The sequence below is a fragment of the Pleurodeles waltl genome, chromosome 11 (assembly GCF_031143425.1).
Source record: "Pleurodeles waltl isolate 20211129_DDA chromosome 11, aPleWal1.hap1.20221129, whole genome shotgun sequence".
NCBI lineage: Eukaryota > Metazoa > Chordata > Amphibia > Caudata > Salamandridae > Pleurodeles > Pleurodeles waltl.
Window position 1 is genome coordinate 20,747,321 of NC_090450.1, and position 25,478 is coordinate 20,772,798.

At 45.7% G+C, this 25,478-nt stretch overlaps 1 protein-coding gene across 1 annotated transcript in view; it reads left to right on the forward strand.

Moving 5' to 3' along the window:
* Nucleotides 1-25,478, forward strand: part of ARMC9 (armadillo repeat containing 9) — a 415,690-nt gene that overhangs the window by 33,409 nt on the left and 356,803 nt on the right. The window contains exons 5-8 of the mRNA XM_069212859.1: nt 4,372-4,527; nt 8,729-8,821; nt 20,530-20,554; nt 23,520-23,677. Coding sequence (XP_069068960.1) covers nt 4,372-4,527; nt 8,729-8,821; nt 20,530-20,554; nt 23,520-23,677 — 432 coding nt within the window. The remainder of the gene's footprint in view (nt 1-4,371; nt 4,528-8,728; nt 8,822-20,529; nt 20,555-23,519; nt 23,678-25,478) is intronic.

Here is a 25,478-nt window from a genome sequence, read left to right on the forward strand (position 1 = left end):
TTTACGTGTCACCATGTGCTGTGTTTGGGTACTGCGCAATAGCATAGCATTGTTACTTCTCACCATGTGCAGTGTTTGGGTACTGCGCAATAGCATAGCATTGTTGCGTCTCACCATGTGCAGTGTTCAGGTACTGCGCAGTAGCGTAGCATTGTTACTTCTCACCATGTGCAGTGTTCGGGTACTGCGCAGTAGCGTAGCATTGTTACTTCTCACCATGTGCAGTGTTCGGGTACTGTGCAATAGCATTGTTACTTCTCACCATGTGCTGTGTTCGGGTACTGCGCAGTAGCGTAGCATTGTTACTTCTCACCATGTGCAGTGTTCGGGGACTGCACAATAGCACAGCATTGTTGCGTCTCACCATGTGCAGTGTTCGGGTACTGCGCAGTAGCGTAGCATTGTTACTTCTCACCATGTGCAGTGTTCGGGTCTGTGCAATTGCATAGCATTGTTACTTCTCACCATGTGCTGTGTTCGGGTACTTAGCAGTAGGATAGCATTGTTACTTCGCACCATGTGCAGTGTTTGGGTACTGCGCAATAGCATAGCATTGTTACTTCTCACCATGTGCAGTGTTCGGGGACTGCACAATAGCACAGCATTGTTGCGTCTCACCATGTGCAGTGTTTGGGTACTGCGCAGTAGCGTAGCATTGTTACTTCTCACCATGTGCAGTGTTCGGGTCTGTGCAATAGCATAGCATTGTTACTTCTCACCATGTGCTGTGTTCGGGTCTGTGCAATAGCATAGCATTGTTACTTCTCACCATGTGCTGTGTTCGGGTACTTAGCAGTAGGATAGCATTGTTACTTCGCACCATGTGCAGTGTTTGGGTACTGCGCCATAGCATTGTTACTTCTCACCATGTGCTGTGTTCGGGTCCTGCGCAATAGTGTAGCAATGTTGCGTCTCACCATGTGCAGTGTTCGGTACTGCGCAGTAGCGTAGCAATGTTACTTCTCACCATGTGCAGTGTTCGGGTACTGTGCAATATCATAGCATTGTTACTTCTCACCATGTCCTGTGTTCGGGTACTGTGCAATAGTGTAGCATTGTTGCGTCTCACCATGTGCAGTGTTCGGGTACTGTGCAGTAGCGTAGTATTGTTACTTCTCACCATATGCAGTGTTCGGGTACTGTGCAATAGCATAGCATTGTTACTTCTCACCATGTGCTGTGTTCAGGTACTTAGCAGTAGGATAGCATTGTTACTTCTCACCATGTGCAGTGTTTGGGTACTGCGCAATAGCATAGCATTGTTACTTCTCACCATGTGCTGTGTTCAGGTCCTGCGCAATAGTGTAGCATTATTGCGTCTCACCATGTGCAGTGTTCAGGTACTGCGCAGTAGCGTAGCATTGTTACTTCTCACCATGTGCAGTGTTTGGGTACTGCGCAGTAGCGTAGCATTGTTACTTCTCACCATGTGCAGTGTTCGGGTACTGTGCAATAGCGTAGCATTGTTACTTCGCACCATGTGCTGTGTTCGGGTACTGCGCAATAGCATAGCATTGTTACTTCTCACCATGTGCAGTGTTCGGGTACTGCGCAGTAGCGTAGCATTGTTACTTCTCACCATGTGCAGTGTTCGGGTACTGCGCAATAGCATAGCATTGTTACTTCGCACCATGTGCTGTGTTTGGGTACTGCGCAATAGCATAGCATTGTTACTTCTCACCATTTGCAGTGTTTGGGTACTGCGCAATAGCATAGCATTGTTGCGTCTCACCATGTGCAGTGTTCAGGTACTGCGCAGTAGCGTAGCATTGTTACTTCTCACCATGTGCAGTGTTCGGGTACTGCGCAGTAGCGTAGCATTGTTACTTCTCACCATGTGCAGTGTTCGGGTACTGTGCAATAGCATAGCATTGTTACTTCGCACCATGTGCTGTGTTCGGGTACTGCACAATAGCATAGCATTGTTACTTCGCACCATGTGCTGTGTTTGGGTACTGCGCAGTAGCGTAGCATTGTTACTTCTCACCATGTGCAGTGTTCGGGTACTGCGCAGTAGCGTAGCATTGTTACTTCTCACCATGATGTGCAGGTTCCAGATGTTCTTCTGTAGGTGAAATTGATCCTTTTCCTCCTTAGCTTGTGCAGTGCCCAGCTGCTGTGCCCTGGTATGGCAGTATTCTCTCCCCACTGTGCAGTGTAGAGCTGCACTGCCCTAGTGTGGCATTGCATTCTCTTCTCATACCCATGTGCAGTGATTGTCTCTTCCGCCTTTCAGTGGTTTCGCATAGTGCAGGTGTATACCAGTCTAACTAAAGGTTGTTGTTCAGTGCCTCTCTCTTCTGTGTGCCATTGTTTCCTCTGTGCCTCGTGCAGTGCTATATCCAACTGCTTTGCTCTGTTGTGGCATTGTTGCCATACTGTACATTTTCTAGCTGCTTCACCCTGGAGTCATTGTTCCCACTCCTCACCTTCTACAGTGTTCAGCTACTCTCCCATAATGTGGAATGGTTCTCTGCAACTGTTCAATACTACGATTGCTTTGTCCTCTCTCCTCACTGTAAAGTGTTCAGTTGCACTGTGCTGGTCTGACATTATTCCCTCTCACTCCTTCTGATCTGTCGTTATTCCCGCTCCTCGCTGTAAAGTGTTCAGCTGCAGTGTACGAGTCTGTCATTGTCCCCCCTCTCCTCGCTGTAAAGTGTTCAGTTGCAGTGTACGAGTCTGTCATTGTTCCCGCTCCTCGCTGTAAAGTGTTCAGCTGCAGTGTACGAGTCTGTCATTGTCCCCCCTCTCCTCGCTGTAAAGTGTTCAGTTGCAGTGTACGAGTCTGTCATTGTCCCCCCTCTCCTCGCTGTAAAGTGTTGAGCTGCAGTGTACTAGTCTGTCATTGTTCCTGCTCCTCGCTGTAAAGTGTTCAGCTGCTCTGTACTAGTCTGTCGTGGTTCTCTCTCCTCGCTGTAAAGTGTTCAGCTGCAGTGTACTAGTCTGTCATTGGTCCCTTCTTGCTATGCAGTGTTGGGCTGCAGTGTACTAGTCTGTCATTGGTCCCTTCTTGGCTATGCAGTGTTGGGCTGCAGTGTACTAGTCTGTCATTGGTCCCTTCTTGGCTATGCAGTGTTGGGCTGCAGTGTACTAGTCTGTCATTGGTCCCTTCTTGGCTATGCAGTGTTGGGCTGCAGTGTACTAGTCTGTCATTGGTCCCTTCTTGGCTATGCAGTGTTGGGCTGCAGTGTACTAGTCTGTCATTGGTCCCTTCTTGGCTATGCAGTGTTGGGCTGCAGTGTACTAGTCTGTCATTGGTCCCTTCTTGGCTATGCAGTGTTGGGCTGCAGTGTACTAGTCTGTCATTGGTCCCTTCTTGGCTATGCAGTGTTGGGCTGCAGTGTACTAGTCTGTCATTGGTCCCTTCTTGGCTATGCAGTGTTGGGCTGCAGTGTACTAGTCTGTCATTGGTCCCTTCTTGGCTATGCAGTGTTGGGCTGCAGTGTACTAGTCTGTCATTGGTCCCTTCTTGGCTATGCAGTGTTGGGCTGCAGTGTACTAGTCTGTCATTGGTCCCTTCTTGGCTATGCAGTGTTGGGCTGCAGTGTACTAGTCTGTCATTGGTCCCTTCTTGGCTATGCAGTGTTGGGCTGCAGTGTACTAGTCTGTCATTGGTCCCTTCTTTGCTATGCAGTGTTGGGCTGCAGTGTACTAGTCTGTCATTGGTCCCTTCTTGCTATGCAGTGTTGGGCTGCAGTGTACTAGTCTGTCATTGGTCCCTTCTTTGCTATGCAGTGTTGGGCTGCAGTGTACTAGTCTGTCATTGGTCCCTTCTTGCTATGCAGTGTTGGGCTGCAGTGTACTAGTCTGTCATTGGTCCCTTCTTTGCTATGCAGTGTTGGGCTACCTCACCTTCCAGTAGCTCCTCGTACTGCAGTGGTATGCTCATCCTGACTGACTGAGCAGTATTCCTATGACCGTAACCCCCTTCTTGAGTTGTGTCCTCCATCTTCCCCACCTTCACATGACCCTCTGCTTTGACGTCTCTCAGCACTGTTTGCATGCTCTCTCTTCATTGACCGTCTTATTCTTCCACCACCAGTGCTGTGTGCCCGTCCCCTCGACACTGCTTTCTCTTAAGTTTTCAATGTCCACATGGCCTACTGGTACAGGACCACTTTCCCAGCTCCCCTTAAGCATTATCCACTTGCTTTGCCCTCTTTGTTTGGGGGTATCCATGTGCCATGCCTTAGTGTGGCTCTCACATTGCAGTGTTCGTGTGTAGTACCTGTGTACCCTCTTTTCCTGGTTGTGTTGACATGCTCTGCCACTTGTGGCCCTCTGTGTTTTACTGTCCTCATGAAAATCAGTGGTCGCCATTCTCTTTGGCCACTAATACTTACGGCTTGTTCTTTTTACTTTCCCTAGGATCGGGCTGATATCGATGACCGAATCTCTCACTTTAGGACCTACTTGGAGACGAGCGGAGCTGCCCTCAGCCAGACCACGGAGTTTCTGCCATTCTACGCCTTGCCCTTTGTGCCAAACCCCACTGTGCATCCTTCCTTCAAAGACCTCTTTCAGGTGCCGTAGTTCATCAAATTATTTTGTGGGCAGGGCGGGGCAGTCAGCCCAACCCTGAAACTTCATCTGCCCCTGGGAAGGTCCATGAATCTCTTCTTTTAGTAGCCACTGTTCAACCTCGGCAGCAACTTTGAGACAATAAAAACTGTATTTTAGAGACAGTCGGCACGTCCCCATAGGAGATTTGGTTATTCAATTTTCTGACTGGGCCCTAGGGATCACTGCTGGAGCATTTGGTCTGTTCATGTGTCCACATTTAGAGACTGCTGTCACCAGTGAGTCTTGCCATCCAAGAGAAAGGCCACTGAAGCTATGATTCTCAGGCTGAATACCAGCCCATCCCTAGTGGTGGCCGGTGTCCCTCTGTTCTTTACATGAGGTTTATCTTTGTTTCCTGTTGCCTGAAGCATTGAGAGTCCTCTGGATTGGAACTTGTCCTTGTGACCTTATAAAATGCCGTCCATATCTCTCCGTCCATGGTGCTACCTTTGTCTGCTTGTTTTTGAAGCCACCATCTAAGACATCAGTTTGCACCGTTCATGGAGCAGGAAACAGTACTTTCTAAATGTCAGTCCTGGGACTGAGCGTGTGTCGTCTTGGCCACGTGTGGTCACAGATGCTCAGAATGAGCACACCCGGCTAGCCATGCCAAACAAAGTTACTTGTGAGGCTTCATAGTCCAGCGGCACACCACAAATGCAGCAAAATGGCTGTATGGATGTGCTGCTGTACAGGCTTGTAACTAACACTGTCCTGCAACATCTGGATCCCTAGATGCTCCTCAGATCACAGTTCAATAGATATTTGGACAATGTTGCACTTTCTTTAGTAACGAACCACAGTATGTATCGGGGGTGCTATTACAAAGGAAGAACGGTCTTAGAAGCTGTTATTGTTGTATGTTCAGAATGTCAGAGAAGTTAGAATGGTCCCTGGATCTTGACTATTGTATCCGAGGCATGATTAAAAGGAAGACACCTCACCACCTCTCCTTTGGTGAGACATTCTTCAGAATGCTGAAGGCGGCACTCGCAGATTTGGTTTAAGAATGTGTTACGTGTTCTTTCACCAAAAGCGGCATTTTGGCACCAGAGCTCATTGGGTTTAAGGCAGAATGGTCACAGACCTGCGCTGATGTTTCTGAAAGATGTTTGAAATGGCTGCTGTGTCCTCGTGCTTAGGCCTATACTTTTGGTATGTTGGAAAGTGCAGAAAGATCTCCAGCCTTGAGGTCTGAACCACGTTTGAAAGGGCAGAGGGTGCCCAAGCCCAGTCTGTCGTCGTAAATATGTCTGTCCATGTGCGCAGTGAAGTAGGTGCCCCGGCTGATTTCACAAACCAGAGAAACTGTGTCTAATTCTTAGTCTAAGTGGATGAATATTAATATTGTAGTTAAACTATATCTCACTGGTCTCAAAAGTCGGATGCTTGAATCATTGCACAAACATTCTTCATATATATATATCCTTAATCATTAACGTAAGTTGACAGCCAACGTGTTTCACTCCCACAACAAGAAGCTTCTTCAGGGCTGTAGACCAAAATTACATATTCAGTCATAACATCAATATATGCAATCAAAAAAGAGAAAAGACAGTGGAATTATAAAAGTCTAAATGATTCAAAGCACCTCAAAATGGCTGCTTTTACAGCAGCGGAAGCCGAACCACAAATGCAAAATCCATTGGTGCCAGGGAAGCATGTGCTGTAACCCCGAGTCAGAGTTCAGAATAATATCCACATTTATTACAGACAAAAATATGAGCCCAATCCCTTGTCTAGAAGGAAGAAAAGGCACGCAGCCGGGCATTTGTTTATATTGTTGATGTTCCACAACTGTCACCTCATGTATTCAAGTTATGAATGCTGATTTTATGTAACTGTAAGGAAAAGCCTACCTTAATGAGTAGAAACAGAGCGGATCCATTTTCAATCAAGATAAGTTATGTAACAGAATCTGCAAGATCAAACATAATTAGATATAACATCTAAGTTGTTGTAAAATACAGGGAGTGCAGAATTATTAGGCAAGTTGTATTTTTGAGGATTAATTTTATTATTGAACAACAACCATGTTCTCAATGAACCCAAAAAACTCATTAATATCAAAGCTGAATATTTTTGGAAGTAGTTTTTAGTTTGTTTTTAGTTTTAGCTATGTTAGGGGGATATCTGTGTGTGCAGGTGACTATCACTGTGCATAATTATTAGGCAACTTAACAAAAAAAATATATACCCATTTCAATTATTTATTATTACCAGTGAAACCAATATAACATCTCAACATTCACAAATATACATTTCTGACATTCAAAAACAAAACAAAAACAAATCAGTGACCAATATAGCCACCTTTCTTTGCAAGGACACTCAAAAGCCTGCCATCCATGGATTCTGTCAGTGTTTTGATCTGTTCACCATCAACATTGCGTGCAGCAGCAACCACAGCCTCCCAGACACTGTTCAGAGAGGTGTACTGTTTTCCCTCCTTGTAAATCTCACATTTGATGATGGACCACAGGTTCTCAATGGGGTTCAGATCAGGTGAACAAGGAGGCCATGTCATTAGATTTCCTTCTTTTATACCCTTTCTTGCCAGCCACGCTGTGGAGTACTTGGACGCGTGTGATGGAGCATTGTCCTGCATGAAAATCATGTTTTTCTTGAAGGATGCAGACTTCTTCCTGTACCACTGCTTGAAGAAGGTGTCTTCCAGGAACTGGCAGTAGGACTGGGAGTTGAGCTTGACTCCATCCTCAACCCGAAAAGGCCCCACAAGCTCATCTTTGATGATACCAGCCCAAACCAGTACTCCACCTCCACCTTGCTGGCGTCTGAGTCGGACTGGAGCTCTCTGCCCTTTACCAATCCAGCCACGGGCCCATCAAGACTCACTCTCATTTCATCAGTCCATAAAACCTTTGAAAAATCAGTCTTGAGATATTTCTTGGCCCAGTCTTGACGTTTCAGCTTGTGTGTCTTGTTCAGTGGTGGTCGTCTTTCAGCCTTTCTTACCTTGGCCATGTCTCTGAGTATTGCACACCTTGTGCTTTTGGGCACTCCAGTGATGTTGCAGCTCTGAAATATGGCCAAACTGGTGGCAAGTGGCAAGTGGCATCGTGGCAGCTGCACGCTTGACTTTTCTCAGTTCATGGGCAGTTATTATGCGCCTTGGTTTTTCCACACGCTTCTTGCGACCCTGTTGACTATTTTGAATGAAACGCTTGATTGTTCGATGATCACGCTTCAGAAGCTTTGCAATTTTAAGAGTGCTGCATCCCTCTGCAAGATATCTCATTATTTGTGACTTTTCTGAGCCTGTCAAGTCCTTCTTTTGACCCATTTTGCCAAAGGAAAGGAAGTTGCCTAATAATTATGCACACCTGATATAGGGTGTTGATGTCATTAGACCACACCCCTTCTCATTACAGAGATGCACATCACCTAATATGCTTAATTGGTAGTAGGCTTTCGAGCCTATACAGCTTGGAGTAAGACAACATGCATAAAGAGGATGATGGGGTCAAAATACTCATTTGCCTAATAATTCTGCACTCCCTGTATATATATAAACAAATGATGTACACTCCTCCGGATTGGAAAATGCAATCACTTCTGCTATGTAAGTCATGTTCAGCAGAAATATTAGTGAGAACTCCAGTTGAGCAGGCATCCTATGCAAATGAGGGCACCATGTACTGATAAAGGTTAAGAAGTACCATCAAAAGTTTCCTCTCCAGATAGCTGAAAAAATACTTGAATGATTGACAATGAGCGGTTTGTGTGAACTAGAAAGAAAACTGTAGAGGAAGAGTGAAAAACACCACAAATGTGCAAAACCAACCGTCTCAATACTATAATCAAGAAAAAGTAGAAAACATATTAGGAGGACTCCTAAAGTGAATAAGGGTGGAGCTGTTGTCTAAGTTACAAATGTATCGGAAACATGTTGTTTATGCACCTTTGTGTGTTTTACCCTTGCTTTGTGCCTGTGTTTTGTAACATTGCCGAGTGATTTTCAGGTTGTTGGTTGACTGACCTGTGCAGGGGGGCAATATATACAAAATAATGTTGCTACTCCTTGGATTGCGAGGAATAGCAGGCCTTAGTTGGTATTTCTATGCGTACAAGTGGCATGGCTGATGCTGACAGTTTCATGAGAGTTACAGTTTCAATATTTACTGTTTCTGTTTTTCCTCAGGATTCTTGGGCCCCAGACCTGAAGATAAGGCTGGAGAAGTTTCTGTCACAGACGCTTAAGGCTGGCAACACCCCTAGACTCCTTACGTTATATGTATCCTTTAAATGCAGTAGAGCACCGTAAACAAAGCTGAACTCTTTATAGGATTTTGCGTCATTGGAGACAGTATTCTGGCTGCTAGTATTTTATTGAGGCTCTTGATTTACACACATTTGATGAGTCCATTAAAACTCTGTGCAAGTTGCACGAAAAAAAGCATTGACGCCGGGCGCCTTGAGTCTGCGGTTGGCCTGGTGATCTGTTTACTTGTTCATATGTATGTGATGGAAGGGTTTTCATGCAGTTCCCATTGTCCTGTCTGCTGCATGACCTCTCTCTCCTTGAAACTAAAAACTGCCCTTCCATTAATTTATCATACATTATAGCTGTATCTCCTGGGAATGAGCTGTTTGTACTATTGTAATGAATTGAATAATTTTTTAATGGAATTTTTCTAGGTGACAAAATTGCTCCATCAATTAACTCCATTCTTTTTAGACTCAGTTCTTCACTATAAAGTTGAAACCCACCTGGGCCAGGTTATGAGTTGTATAGTGCAAAGGCATTGGATCACAGTCGATAATTTTACCTCCTGCATCAATCAGTTTACAAGTTTCGGTTCCCAGAATAGGATAGAACTGCAGCACCTTGCAATTATCAGGTCTTTTCTGCATGTTTCCTCATACTTTTAGCAAGTTGTAAATGGGAATAGGCACTATGAGGGGCGGTCATGAGGGTGGGGAGTTTGTGTCAGTGCAGGGACTGTGGCTGCTGGGGAGGAGTGTTGGACATTCACTCGCGCCTTGTTGGTGAAGGGAGATTGGACTAGTGACAGGCACTACTTGTAATCTCTGCCCCACCAGTATACAATTTTACTTGGTGACGATTCACGTCTGGCAAAATTGGGCCTGCTGTTCCCACATTCATTAGTGCCACCTATTATCAGAAAGAGTGGTTGCCCCCTCGTAAAGATATCTCTCCTCACAATGTAACCGTCCCATAATCTTGAACTTTTCAGGGCCTATTCACAAACTGCATTTTATAGTGCGTAAAGTAATACTACTCAGGTAATACAAAATACTCTTCCGAAACCCACATGCGGAGGTCACCTCCTCTCCTATCTTTTCTGTGCAGAGATTTATGTCCATGTCTCAAAAGATCTCACATAGGTATATGTTTTGTAGTAAATCTGGGAGGGAGCATTGGCTGTGGCTGGAAAATGGAGAATGTTTATCACTAAATAGGATTATTTGGGGAGGGGTAATTAGAGGTTTAGGGAGGAACTTGTTAACACAAACTCCCACCCACAAAAGAGTAATTGCAATTCACAACGTGCACTTCTCAAGTTACTACAGCCCTGAAGGGCACAAAACAATAGTAAACATGCTCCAGCAAAGTACGGCAGCTCACTCTGCTAGAAAATAATGGAGACAGTGACTTAAAATAATACCCAAAAGAAATAATGCTAAAATAGTTCAGTTAATATCAATCAATCAAACATTTATACAGCATGACAAATCACCCGTTAGGGTCTCAAGGCACTGGAGCTGTATGCTGCTGCAGGGAGGAATGATTAAATGATTATTCGAACAGACAGGTCTTTAGTTCTCTTCTTAATTGCTGGAGTGATGGTGCAGTCCTGAGGTGCAGGGGGAGCTTGGTCCAAGACTTGGGTGCCAGGTGTGAGAAGTTGGCTCTGTGGGGTGTCTGCGAGGGAGAGGGAAGCTGATTGGAGGTGTCTGGTTGGTTGGTGTATTGATTTTTAACTGTAACATATATATCTGTATTATGTATACTATTTATATACTATTAATAAGTATTTAAAACATAATAAACAGTTTAAAAAAGAAATTACATTAATTTTTAAACTTCTATTAAAGACGAAACTAAATAATTCGACACAACCATTAATTTAACTTTATTAAAATGATAAAAATGCTAATGAGAGTAATTTTCTTTTATTGGAAAATTTAATATTTATAAATTAAATTAATATATTTTATTTAATAAACTTTTATAGTGAAGGGTAAATCTGCTCTAACATTTTATTTTATTAGTTCCTGGCGAAAAAGGATTATTTAGATTTGTTTATATTTAATATGAGAAAAAATATATACATATTTTAAATAACAAACTTTATGATTTTCCCTACACTTTCCCAATGGGATATGGCCGCCACGATGTTAGAGATCTCCACCTGTGTGTGAAAAATTACTAGTAGTAGGTTTACACTTGTAGATTCAGTCTTAGATCTTTCAACCCCTGAAGTCAGGGGTGGAGACACAGACGTCTACAGTTAGTTGAAACTCTACACTCTGAAATGGTGAATGGCAAAAAAATGCACACTTACATCTAGGAGGACGTAAATCTACACATGTGTAAATTTAGCTTTATGGCTAGATTCCCACTGTCTTCTCTGGTTAATCCTTGTTTTATCTCAGGAAGTGTACCTGTCAAGTCTTACCAAGCCATTTGTTCAGTATTTGGAGAAGAAACATTGATTTATGTTTCTAGGTCCACACACTTTTTTTTAAGTACCAAGCAATTTACAAATAATTTGCCAAACCTAATTCATATCTCATGCTATTGTACTTTGAACTCTACGCTCCGATGACTACATGCGTTTTGGGGCTGTATTTGTTTTCCACAAAATGTGTGTCTAACACAGGAGGTGCCTGGAAATTATGTTTACTGCAAGGTACATCTAAGCAGAAGACCTATCGTAGCCAATAGCTTTGCCGACTCCCGTGCTCTGGTTGTCCCGAGGACTCTATTTAAAAGGGGTGTGAGATGCCAGTTGTTTTTTTTTATTTTGCCACGGATCCTCTGTGTATCCATGGTACCGTTTAAAAAGTAAATGTGTTCTTGGCCACTGTGGGGGTTCCCCACCACCAGCCCTGCTGGGGCAGGGTGTCCCTACCCTGTCCTCCCCATATGTGTTTATACTCTTTTTGCAGTAAAAAGTTATAAAATGGCTGCAGCCACATCTTTGTTGATGCGGTGGCAGCCAATCCAATCTTATCTTTTTATGTATTGGATCTGCAAACTGTCAGTGTCTCTATATAGACCTACATTTTGAGTCTCAATTTAACATAAACTACTTAACAACAAATTTACACCTAATCAGAAAACGCACGCTTTCTGGAACAAGATCTAGCTTCCTGCCAAATTTGGAGTAATTCTGTTCAGCTGCTTTAGCAGTATTGATTTTCAAATTTCCTATGGAAAATTGCATGGGGAAAATATGTTTTGGGCCCCATCCTTTTTTTATCTGCCTTCTCTTAACGGATCACATTGAAACCTTCCAAGTAGAACTGAGGTGGATGAACTTTTTTTTTTTTTTTGGAAAGTTTCTTGAAGATTTGTCAAACGGTGCCAAAGTTACTAGCAAAACAAAAAGCGCTTAGTCTATGGAAAAAGTTGGTCCTATGGAAACTCTGACTTGTGCATACCTACACAGTGATTATAGCCACTGTGTACTTGCGGTTGGATTGAAAAGGCATTTTTTTAAATTTTACTATGACCTTTGATCCTGTGAATGCTCATGAATCTTGGCAATCTACTTACTCAGTCAGCTAAGTGTAGATAAGCCAAGTATTGGGAAGACCCGTTCTCGTCCACTTTTCTATATCTCTTCCTTTTTAACTTGCGAGTCATGACTAAGTTTTTTCAAACCGTGATTGGCTGGATCAGGGCTGATTTTTTTTTTTTCCTTCTGTCTTGAAACTTGAGAGCCAGGTTTTGCACAGTGAAAAACCCAGAAGGTGATGAGGGGTATGCCAAACACTCAAAAGGTGATTGGAGGAAGGTTTACAAAACGTGTAAACAACTGGTAGTCTCTTGGGACAGCATTCTAACCCATCATTTTTCACCCATTATGGCACTCTAGCAGAGGCCTGTCTTGTGGAAATTGAAAAGTTCTTCACCCAACCCCTACTGGCCGTGCGCATCCGCAGTTGGAAATTAAGTACATTCCAAAAAATTAAATTTACAGGAGAAAAACACATAAACGGCTGAAATTCAGCAGCTATGGTTATGAATGCACACAACCCACTCCATTGTTCTCTTCATCCGCCATGCACAAAACACCTATCTCCCAGAGACATAGACAGACAGATAGACAGACAGTCAGGTCTTTATTTCATCATTATAAAACGATAAAAAAGAACAATATATTTATCTCTTATTACAGTCCATTACATAAAAATGTTGCTAATATAGGTTCAAAAGAGTAAACTATTAATTTAAAACCACATGATAAACATTTGATATGGCGAGAAGAGAGCTCAATTTGTTACATACAGCAACAAGCATATAAAAACAGTTAACAAGAGAACATGGTGATGCTGTGGGTTGCGGCATTTGTTGTGTGCATTGTATGTTGTGTTTGTCATGATGTTGTCTCTCCTCCCGCATCAATGGAAATGAATAGAGTATTACACCTCCCATGTTTGCATTTACGTTTTTTGCATGGTATTTTTTCATGTCTACTTGTAGGAACGAACGTTTTTTAACCAAAACCAGAATGCAAGTTTGTAGAAAACTGGTCCTCTATATGGTGCATTCAAAAGAAGTACACCATGCGGCGAGTCCAGTGGACCCCCAGTTGGTTTGCAGACGCAAACGCAGATAAGACTAATGCTCTATTTTGTGTTAGTGTGGGCGAGCAGTTAGGCTTATCAGAGGGTAGTGGTAAGCATTTGTTGTACTGATAGAAGCAGTAAATGAGACACTCGAAGAATAAACCGGAGATCAATTTAGAAACGTAACACTTCTTTTTATATATACTTTAAACCCAAGAACTTTGTAATAAGGTAGGTGCATTTTCATGCATACATTCTTTTCACTTGCAAAAATCAACACTTAGACCCTCAAAGCCGCGGGCACCAGAAAACCGCCCACCATATCACAGGTACTGCTGGATTTCCGCCACAATCTAGCAGTAGTCGTGCTGGTGGGTGGAAGCACTCTGTCGGTTCCACCACCGGCCCCGCCCCGCCAGTAGGACACCGCCCACCAGTAGGACACCGCCCACTGTATTATGGGCCATAATACGGCGCGGCGATGTCCTGCTGGCGATGGAAGCGCCCCTTCCTGTTCCCTGCTTGATTACCTTCTCCCCGGAACAGGTAAGGTGATAGTCCGACAGGGGAGGGGGATGGGAGGCTGGGGGTGTTGTGTGTCGTGTTTGAGTGTGTGGTGTCTGCGTGTGTGCATGAATGTGTGTATGCGTGGTAGTATGCGTGTCTGAATGTTGAAGTGAGTGCATGTCTGCATGAAAGTGTGTATGCATGTGAGTATGTGTGTTTGGATTGGTGTGAGTATGCTTGCTTGAATGCGTGTATGGATGTTGTGAATGCGTGTTTGGATGCGTGTGAGTGAATTTGTGTATATGTGTGGTGTGGGTGTCTGTGCATGTATGCGGGGAGGGGGCGCTTGGCTGAATGGGGGGCGCTGTGGCTTAAGGGGGAATGGGAGTGTCTAGTGCTTGCTGAGGGGTTGGGGGGAGCCGTCTACCGGTGACAGGGAAGAAATTCCCTGTTACCGGTAGCCTTTCCGCCATGGTTTTCGTGGCGGTGCTACCTCTGATCTGGCCCGGCGGTTCCGACGGCCATGGCGGTATGAGTGGAGACGTGGCAGGTTGGCAGAGGGCAACCCGCCACACTCATAATGTGGCGGTCTGCACCGCCAGAGTCAAAATGAGGGCCTTAGTGCAATTTCAGAGTTCTTCAGTGGTAACTTATGGGAGGAAAACACATTCAGCAAACAAGCACTTTACGACGACTCACTGGATTAATCTTGTAGATTTAAGGTGAGTACTGGGCAAGGGTAAGGACCACACCAACAGGCCACTTCGGGCACTATTGGGGCAGCCAGGTGCAGAGGTGTAGTACGTCATTGGGTGCCCAATGTATTTCAATGGGGATTGCACTCTGTGGGTTTAGGCTGCAGCCTCTGGCTGGGGGGCCAGTCGGGGACAACCAAAATGTAGGTCACAAAAGTGGGGTGCTCGGGATGTAGGCGCACCTTTGGTCCTCTTTGCCAGAACCCAGGGGCAACAGATGCAGGGGTGTCCTTTGGCGACGGGTTTCCTTGTCCAGGAGCACTCGTCGTGGCATCGTTGTGGAGTCCAGGAGGGGTGAAACTACAGTGGAATTCTGGTCAAGAGAGCTAGGGGATGTCGTTGACAACAGAGGTCCACCTCAACTCGGCCCAGCGGCAACGGGTGCAGTGATTGCATGAGCCATCGGGTTTCTCTCACCAAAGGAGCTGCGGGAGAAGGGGCCTGCGTGCAGAGGCTCCAGGTGACTTCAGGGAGTCCAGGAGGCTTCAAACCACGATGGACTCGGACTCTGGATTGCTGGGAGACCTTGTTGGCACTGGAGGTCCACTCCCACTTGGTCGGTGACGGCGAGTGCAGTGATGTCTAGAGGTGTCGGATCTTGGCAGTACCGGAGGCTGCAGAGCCCTTTCTTTAGAGTTGATTGGAGAGCAGGCCCAATGCTCACTGGAGTATTGAGTCTTTCTCAAAGGCAGGCATTCCTCCTGGGCTTATGGTGGCTCAGCTGCAGGACCAGCTGTTTTCTGGTGCAGAGTTCGTCAAGGAGTGCAGACTGGCCAGCGGGGTTGGTACCAGGTCAGCTGCTTCCCTTCTCCTCTTCCGCGGATGCGACTCTTCTTTGTACTTGGGATTCTTAGGTCATCAGGATCTGTGTTCAGGGATGCCACCTAAATACTCAGTTTAGGGGCGTTACAGGGAGTGTCAGGTGGCAGCCAATGGGTTGCCCACTTTTAGGGTGACTTCACCCTTTAAAACACCACTTCAGTTGGGTAGTGGACGTAACTCTGCCCGTATTGGCCTAATTCCTTTCAAACCAAAATGGAGGAATTTTAAAAAGTGGTGTCCACTTCAGCTCGTCCACCCTAGGGGTGGGACTGGCATGAAGTGGGCACACCTAATCTGACTAATGTTCCCGCCTGTCTTGCTGCCAAAAGTGGGGTTAGGACAGGGGGGTAGGTCATCTCCACCATTTGGAGAGACATGGGTTGCATTACAAAGGCAGCTGGGCCTTTGAAGCTCCCCTCCCTGGAATGTCCATTCTGCCTGGTGGAGGTACCAACACCCCGCCGATTTCAGGCTTTTTTCTCTGGACCCCAAGAGCTCTGGCTCTCACCTTAGGGAGACAGAAACGTGGCTAAGGTGGCTGAACTGATCAGGACTAGTCAGTTAACACACTACAGGGAGTGCAGAATTATTAGGCAAATGAGTATTTTGACCACATCATCCTCTTTATGCATGTTGTCTTACTCCAAGCTGTATAGGCTCGAAAGCCTACTACCAATTAAGCATATTAGGTGATGTGCATCTCTGTAATGAGAAGGGGTGTGGTCTAATGACATCAACACCCTATATCAGGTGTGCATAATTATTAGGCAACTTCCTTTCCTTTGGCAAAATGGGTCAAAAGAAGGACTTGACAGGCTCAGAAAAGTCAAAAATAGTGAGATATCTTGCAGAGGGATGCAGCACTCTTAAAATTGCAAAGCTTCTGAAGCGTGATCATCGAACAATCAAGCGTTTCATTCAAAATAGTCAACAGGGTCGCAAGAAGCGTGTGGAAAAACCAAGGCGCAAAATAACTGCCCATGAACTGAGAAAAGTCAAGCGTGCAGCTGCCACGATGCCACTTGCCACCAGTTTGGCCATATTTCAGAGCTGCACCATCACTGGAGTGCCCAAAAGCACAAGGTGTGCAATACTCAGAGACATGGCCAAGGTAAGAAAGGCTGAAAGACGACCACCACTGAACAAGACACACAAGCTGAAACGTCAAGACTGGGCCAAGAAATATCTCAAGACTGATTTTTATAAGGTTTTATGGACTGATGAAATGAGAGTGAGTCTTGATGGGCCAGATGGATGGGCCCGTGGCTGGATTGGTAAAGGGCAGAGAGCTCCAGTCCGACTCAGACGCCAGCAAGGTGGAGGTGGAGTACTGGTTTGGGCTGGTATCATCAAAGATGAGCTTGTGGGGCCTTTTCGGGTTGAGGATGGAGTCAAGCTCAACTCCCAGTCCTACTGCCAGTTCCTGGAAGACACCTTCTTCAAGCAGTGGTACAGGAAGAAGTCTGCATCCTTCAAGAAAAACATGATTTTCATGCAGGACAATGCTCCATCACACGCGTCCAAGTACTCCACAGCGTGGCTGGCAAGAAAGGGTATAAAAGAAGGAAATCTAATGACATGGCCTCCTTGTTCACCTGATCTGAACCCCATTGAGAACTGTGGTCCATCATCAAATGTGAGATTTACAAGGAGGGAAAACAGTACACCTCTCTGAACAGTGTCTGGGAGGCTGTGGTTGCTGCTGCACGCAATGTTGATGGTGAACAGATCAAAACACTGACAGAATCCATGGATGGCAGGCTTTTGAGTGTCCTTGCAAAGAAAGGTGGCTATATTGGTCACTGATTTGTTTTTGTTTTGTTTTTGAATGTCAGAAATGTATATTTGTGAATGTTGAGATGTTATATTGGTTTCACTGGTAATGAAAAATAATTGAAATGGGTATATATTTGTTTTTTGTTAAGTTGCCTAATAATTATGCACAGTGATAGTCACCTGCACACACAGATATCCCCCTAACATAGCTAAAACTAAAAACAAACTAAAAACTACTTCCAAAAATATTCAGTTTTGATATTAATGAGTTTTTTGGGTTCATTGAGAACATGGTTGTTGTTCAATAATGAAATTAATCCTCAAAAATACAACTTGCCTAATAATTCTGCACTCCCTGTAGTAATTGGTAGTTTTTCAGGGGCACTTCTAAGGTGTCCTTTGGGTGCATATATTGGTCAATCCAACATTGGCATCATTATCTTCAGTGAAGCCATCACGTAGCTCGGGAACCCGCTGAGACCAGTTTCCAGCACATGCATTTGAAATGGCTTCCCTTGTCACTTATTAAGTCTGTGAATCGACAAAGACATAGCAGGAGCATATCTGCTTGTGCAGATATGCCCTCACATGTAATATATTGCAGCCTGCCTCAGGGCTGCAAGGCCTGCTAGTGGGGTGACTTACATATATTACATGCAGTGCTAGGGGGCATGGCACACAGGCTGTGTGCCATGTTGTGTTTTCACTTTTGCCTACACCAAGACACGCAGCATGCAATGGCAGCCGGTCTTGTGCTTGGTGAGGGGTCCCTTGGGGTGGCACAATTCATGATGCAGCCCTTTGGGACTTCCTTTAAACCCCAGACCCTAGGTACCAGAGGTACAATTTACTAGGGACTTACAGGGGGTGCTAAACGTTTTGCCAATTGGGAAAACGCCAGCAGAGTTTTGAGGAAAGACATATGGCACTAAGGATCTGGTTAGCAGTAACCCAGTGCCCTTTCAGTCGAAATTACACCAGTTACCATGCAAAAAGTGTGGGGGGGGGGCGATGTCAACAGAGGCACTTTCCTACGAAGGTGTTAATGTGTTATATGTTAAATCACACTGTCACGACTTGTCAATATTAGGAGAGTTTTGTCCCTGGAAAAAGTAGTTTGTAATGATGTTAAAAAAAAAAAAAATAATAATAATAATCTTGTGTCACTGTTGTACTGTGTTTATAAGCTTTAATTTTACTTTTGCACTTAGTAACGAATATGTGTTTATTTTGGCAGTTTCTCTAAATAACTTGTGTTATTTGGTGACATTGATTTTCGTGTCACATCATAGCATAGAAGCTGTAACACATAGGGCAAAGGATGTTGGTACCGCTGTGCGGAGGCTAGTTGTCTGGTCCATTGGGCTGCACTGGTGAAAACACTGAAGAGAGCAGGGAGTTTAGGTCTTTCCTTGGCCATGGGCCCATTCGGATCCAAGATGGTGCTTTCCGAGGGCCAGCATGGATGCCAGACCTCGCTGTCATGGCACCCTGTTCCCTCCTCTGCTGCTAACCGTGTAGTCTTAGTAACATAATTAAGGGTGGCTGCTTTAGCAGCCCAGGGTATCACAGCCCATTCAACCTTTTCAACAGATGATATATGCGCCTTGCGTTCCATTTTTGTCCATTTGGTTTCTTTTTTTTTGTGCCTGTTTTTCGAGTTCGGGCTCTCCTGTGTCTTCTTTGGACCCTCCTGTTGGCTGGAGTCCCATCTACCTGGAACAGCGTGGGTTTGGTCTTTCGTTCTGGTTCATTCGCCTTATACCTCCTTGAAGATTTTTTGTGCTCCAAGAGATTTTCATCTTTATCGGGTCTACTTTCTGGTGCCACCTGTTTGGCCATGTATTAGTTGAACATGTGCCGCAGAGTGGCTTTGCCCTTTCCCTGCCTTCCCTAAAAGTCGGGAAGGGATTCTCCGCTACATTCAGCCAATGACAGCGCTTGGGGAAGATACTCAGCCTGCTGAGGACCTGTGGAGGGAAAGTGAATTTCCCCAGATGAGGAGGTTGATGAGACCAGATGATTTACTTTTCTCCATGGGTGGACCTGATTCCTCTCCTTCCGGGGGTTCTTCCATCTGCTCAGCATCACAGTCTCTCGCTGTCTCTCTAGGGACCCAATCGAATCTCTTCCTCAGGGCTGTAGTTGAGTATTTCCAAATGATTCGATTCTGTTAACACAAACGAAGAGTTCTAATGAAAGGTTTTCGCTCTAGTTTGGCTGTTTTTGCAGAGCTGAACCAGCTCTTAACGACCTATTACTCAAGAAATGTTGATCCTAACACTTGTCTTTACAGAGAATATACTTGCCCTTTTCTTATGAATCACCTGGAAGTGAGTTTGAATCAATAATTCAGATATTCTGAACTTCAGCCTTGCGGAAATTGACTTGATTTGGGTGCAGAATATTTGTTGACGACATAATTCTCAATGAAAAAGTCATTCTTTTCTACAAAAATACAACAGAAGAACATCAAATCCATTAATGAATTGGAAATAAAGAAAATAATTGCCCTATTTAAAGCAACATGGAAGTGCCCACCAAGCGCCGCCGTGCACGCTTCCACTGCTACCATCAGGCCACGGCTGGTGTGACTGGCAGACTCTAGGCGCTCGTGCACACTGGTGCCGGCCAATCCCTGTCAGCCATTTTCATCTAATGGGATGCATGGCTAGGAAAATAGGTGGAAAGTGAAAATGGAGCAGTGGGCTGGGATTCGGTTTGTGATTTAGGATTGCCGGCTTTCAGGATTCGGGCTCACCAGGGAAGGAGGCGTTTCTCAAGCATCTCTAGTATCTGGGTCCAGTTTCACGTTTGTTGGGTTGAAGGTTAAATGTAAATTTGCACTTGTATAGCGCACTACTCACCCATTAGGGTCTCAAGGCGCTGTACTCATACCACTATGGAACCCCTCCTGGCTTTTCCCTGTGAGGTGCCCACTCCTGGGCACCCCCAGGCTGAAGCCAGGCATCCAAGTGCTGTTGGGGCCGTTGTGGAGATTAAGCAAGCTATTGACAAGAAGGTTGACAGACAGGCTGCTTGTAGTCTGTCTGCACAATGTGAAGCCCTCCAGAGATGAGTGGGAGAGTGTGGCCTTGGGGTAGGTGTGTGTTTCTGATGAGATGCGGAGAGCTGTGGGGGGGTGTGGGAAGAGATGGGTGGCAGGGATGGGATTGCATTCGGTAAGGGGGTACATTGTGGCACTGTGGTACCACGGTGGGGGGGGGGGTGCACTGCTTGCCTTCTCTCCGGTAGTGAAAAGACACCCAGCCCCTCCTACTGAGGAGAAATTGCTTTCCTTAAGATCCTGATCCCTCAGAAGGAGAGTGCACACGGCAACAAAGGTAAGCGCCTCGATTCTGGCAGATCTTCTGTCCTTTGTCTCCTGGGTAGGTGTGAGAATTCATTGGTGCACGAGGCTAGTGATGCAGGAATACATGAACTCAGTTGTGCTGACTGATGGAGACTGATTCAAAGTTTTCGATTGTGAGGAGGCTGGAGGGGTGACCATCAGTGCTAGGATAGGACTGCACAGAAGTTTAAGGGGAGGGGATCCCAGAATGAATACTGTTATCCCTCGAAGAACAGGGCTACTTCGCAAGGGGGATTCTGATTCAGCAATTGTCCTTTTTTTATCAGGAAACTACTCTACCATCTGGGGTTCCTCAGTCTGTGGCTGCAGTGGAACTGTGTAGGTGAGGGGGGTCTCCCGTCCTACATTCTGCCAAGATCTGTCATTAGACTGATCCACACAAGGAACTAGGGATAAAGCTGCCCTCTTGGACTGCAGGCGTAGCCAGGCATTTAGGGTTTGTAATTCCAGAAACCCTATGGGGACTGGGACATTACGTGTTTTAGAAGAATGCCAGGTTTAAACGTTCATGTTGCCTCAGCGCAGGTAGGCACAGTGACCATTCTTTGAGGAACGCTCGAGCAAAGGATGATTTGTACATTGTAGGGAGAGTTGTAGGTTGTAGGATAAGGGAGAGATGTTACTGCCCCTGCAGACATCAATAGCAGGGCCCCTTGTGAAGTGTTGTGGCAACATGTGGAGGCCGCACCTGGCATGTTGTGTCCAGTTATAAGAGCTACATTTGGAATGTGGGCTCTAGTTATGGAAGTCACATGTAGACTGGAGGCCACATCTGGAATATGGTGTCTAGTTATGAAAGTCACATCTGGTGTATTATGTTCATTTATGAAGGCCGCATACTGGAGTTTGCGTCTAGTTACCAAGGGCACATATTTGTTCATAAGACTGAGTAGATGTCATTTTTTATATTTTTTTAAATCAAGGCTCGTCAAGGTACGGTTTTGCTGGAAAATGGAAACTTTGGACGTGGCAATAGATCTGCGATCTTTTTGCTCGCTATAAAAATGTGGATTGTTTTGAATACATTTTAGTGAGTCTTTATAGTATGTTGTATTGCTGTGCTTTGTGTTGTGTACCACATCCAGGGCACTGTGTCTGATTATTAAGATCACACTTAGACCACTGTGCGTTGTGTTGTGTACCACATCTAGGGCACTGTGTCTAGTTATTAAGATCACACCTAGACGACTGTGCTTTGTGTTGTGTACCACATCTAAGTTGTTATTAAGATCCTGCTTAGACCACTGTGCGTTGTGTTGTGTACAACAACTGGGTTACTGGATCAGTTCCTCAAGGCCATGTCTAGATGAATGTGTCCAGTTATGTTTATATATAGTTTACAGATTATGTACACACAGCCAGTCTAAATGGTTTCCAAGTCCATAGGTATGTATAAGTGTACATCCAGACTGGGAGTGAGTGCTCAGCCGCTGGAGAATTGTGCAGACACCAGGGGCTTGGGTCGACAAACTGAAGCATGCCAGAAGAGAGGCACAATATCAAATATGCCTCTTTTAGCGGAGGCAGGATGGCAGAGTTTCCAGGATAGAGAGAACGGATGGGCCTCCAGCCTTTATCTAAACCTAATCAAACATTGGGCATTGCGGATATCCACGGGGCAGGCTTTTCCAAAAGCTTGGTACTGTTACTGCAAATCTTAAGTGAGCATCTCGAGTTTTATGTCCAGATTTGAAACCAGTATCTGGCACCTGGAGCCAGAATATGAAGGGGGCGTTTGGAATAGTGTCAAGATATGAAATCCAGATCTACAGTACGAAGTTCAGTTATCAAATGTACTTCGTTTGTACTGGGTCCATTTGCCAAGGGCAGGGGAGACGTCGGCATTATCTCGTTGCCAGACAACCAGTGACCGGAAGTACGGAGAGGGTAATCCGAGAACATCTCTTTGCTCCAGAGACCACGGAAGCCACGAAACTAATTGTGCAAAGGTTGTGAGACTGGTCGTGTCGCTAATGTGAGAGACATCCTGCGTTGTACATAGTAGCATTGGTGGAACTGGTAAATTTCCAGTAAAATTGAGATTGGTAATTCTAGTGATGTGAATATCCTTGTCATTGTTTGTGTTAACTTTGTGACTACCTGGTGAGTTGCCTGTATACTTTGAGGTTAGAGAGGCTGGAGGCATGAGACTGGTGAGGTTGGAGACATTGGACTCTCTGGCACTGTATGTGGTTCTATAGTGACTAGCATGTGAGATGCCGGGGGTGTGAGATTGGACTGCTGGTGATCACTAGAGATTAGACTGCCTGGCACTGTATGTGGGTCTATAGTGACTAGCATGTGAGAGGCCAGGGGGTGTGAGATTGGACTCCTGGTGATCGATAGAGATGAGACTGCCTGGCACTGTATGTGGTTCTATAGTGACTAGCATGTGAGAGGCCAGGGGGTGTGAGATTGGACTGCTGGTGATCGATAGAGATGAAACTGCCTGGCACTGTATGTGGTTCTATAGTGACTAGCATGTGAGAGGCCAGGGGGTGTGAGATTGGACTGCTGGTGATCACTAGAGATTAGACTGCTTGGCACTGCATGTGGTGGTTTAGGGAGTAGCTGGTGAGATGCCCCTGAGGCGTGAGATCGGAGAGGCTGATGATTTGTGAGACTCCCTGGCACTGTATGTGGTTCTATAGTGACTAGCATGTGAGAGGCCAGGGGGTGTGAGATTGGACTGCTGGTGATCGCTAGAGATGACACTGCCTGGCACTGTATGTGGTGGTATAGTGACTAGCTGGTGAGATGCCCCTGAGGCGTGAGATCGGAGAGGCTGATGATATGGGAGACTCCCTGGCACTGTATGTGGTGGTATTGAGGCTGATGGTTTGGATAGTGTAATATTACACTAATGCTGGTGATATGTGGGTGCCCAGATAGACCTGCCCTATGCTTCTAAGGATGCCCTACTTGACTCTTTGTAGACCTGTTCCAGCACCTGCAGCAGCAGCTCTCTGAGGTCGAGCACCGCGCCATCACCTACATGAAGCGCTTCAACAGGCTGCAGGCGGACTACCACAACCTCATCGGGGTCACTGCCGAGCTCGTGGATTCCCTGGAGGCCACAGTCAATGGCAGGATGGTAAGGACTCACAGCAGACTGGGGCATGAAAGTCCAGAAATACATTCAAGCACATTGTCCTGAAGCTGGGGGCTAAAATAGAGATTGGAGATGTTCCCTGGGCTTGTGCCAGAGAATTTGAAGTAGTATTTGCCTATTTTAAGTTGCCTCTGGGCATTTGAAGTTGTCCCTGAGCATTTGATCCCCTCCCTGGGCCTTTGACTCTATCTGGGCTTTTGTGACTGCATCTATTGATTTGAAGCGGTGCCTGGCCATTCAAGAGTGCGCCTGAGCATGGATGTGTTCCCAGGTAAACAGTGACTTTGCCTGAGGCCATGATAGCTATAGTTAGGCATTTCTGCAACTGGGCCTTCCCCTCTTGAGCACAGGATGTGTCTGTACCTGGGGTTCTGATGGATATGATGTCTGACAAATCATGGTCAGACCATCATCATCAAAGAAAAATATTTTTCTAATTTGGATTGTTGTAAATCAAATTTACACTCTTTATGTTGCATTCTTGTTCCGGAAATGGCATGAGGGTCTTATTGTGCATGTGAGTGAATCTGACTGATTACTGTGCGATTTGTCCTGCTTGAGAGTACTCACTGCAACCTTTGAGATCACACTGTCATGTCTTTACCGCGGGCTGCAGTAAGCTCGACTCTGTACTGATGTCATAGTTTCTTCACCCTCTCTTGCTTACGCTGCTAACCTTGTCACCCTTGTCTGGGTCCTCTTGTCCCCCCGAAAGGAGTGGGAGACGTGGGGTGCCTCTGCCGGCGTAGATGAGCATGAAGATGTGAATACTCTACATGGCGGGCTGCAGTTCGTGTCTACCAAATTCTTGTCCACTTTGACACTATCTGGATTTGGCAGTTCAGGAATGTGCAACATCTTCAGAAATAGACGCCGATGCTCATGCTTGGTGTGCAGAAGGTGTCATAAGTCCTTCTTGGTGGACGTGTAAGTAGATCGTTGGGGTGGTCTTCCGGGGCCTGTCTTTCATCGTATATAGAAACACTTACGACGGGGTAGTGGGCTGGGCACAAAGTCCGGGCCCCGGTGGCTCCTGGTCTGTTCGGTCACGGATAATCAAACAGAGCCCCCCTTTATTAATTTGTAACGTTTCCTCTTGCGTTGGATCATTATTTGTTTTTCCTAGAGTGGTGTGGACAGTTTGGCTTCTTTACTCCAAGGGTGCGGAGAAACAATTTCTGTGTTTCTTTTCCCCTGTTGTGTCCTTGCGTCTTTAAAGTAGTACCCGTTGTTGTCATCTTTGCTCAGGTGAGTCCAGAATCCAAAGCAGCGGGGTGCGCTGTGCAAAGGGAAGATACCGACACCCAAAGCGTGTCCCTTCCAGCGCTCATGCTCGGCTGGACCGGGAGACGCATAGCTTCAGCCTCCAGCGTCTCTCAATTAGAAAACCCTGTGCCCCGCCCAAGCAATCCTGAAAAAGATCAGAGATGGATTGAAATATCACGCGCCGCAGTATCGAAGCCAGCAGGTGGATCGGAAACGCCCTCCATGGGACTTAGGTGTCATCCGCGGTGTCCAGTGCCCCCCTTAAGTAGGGTTAGTCAGGGGAGCTCTGTGCAAACCAAGCCGCGCATAGAGAATTGTGTCGCCGCCTCTTTTGGGTCCACGGGATCGCTGGCTGCTGAGGAATTTTCCCTAATTGAGCTGAAATTGCATCCTACAGTCAAAGCTTTTCCGAACCGGGCCACCCAAAATACGTTTTGCCCAGGATCCCCAAAATCTTTGAGATGTCCCTGGCCCTACCTCTTGCTGCTAGCGGCGTCCAAGCAGTAACTGCTAGCAG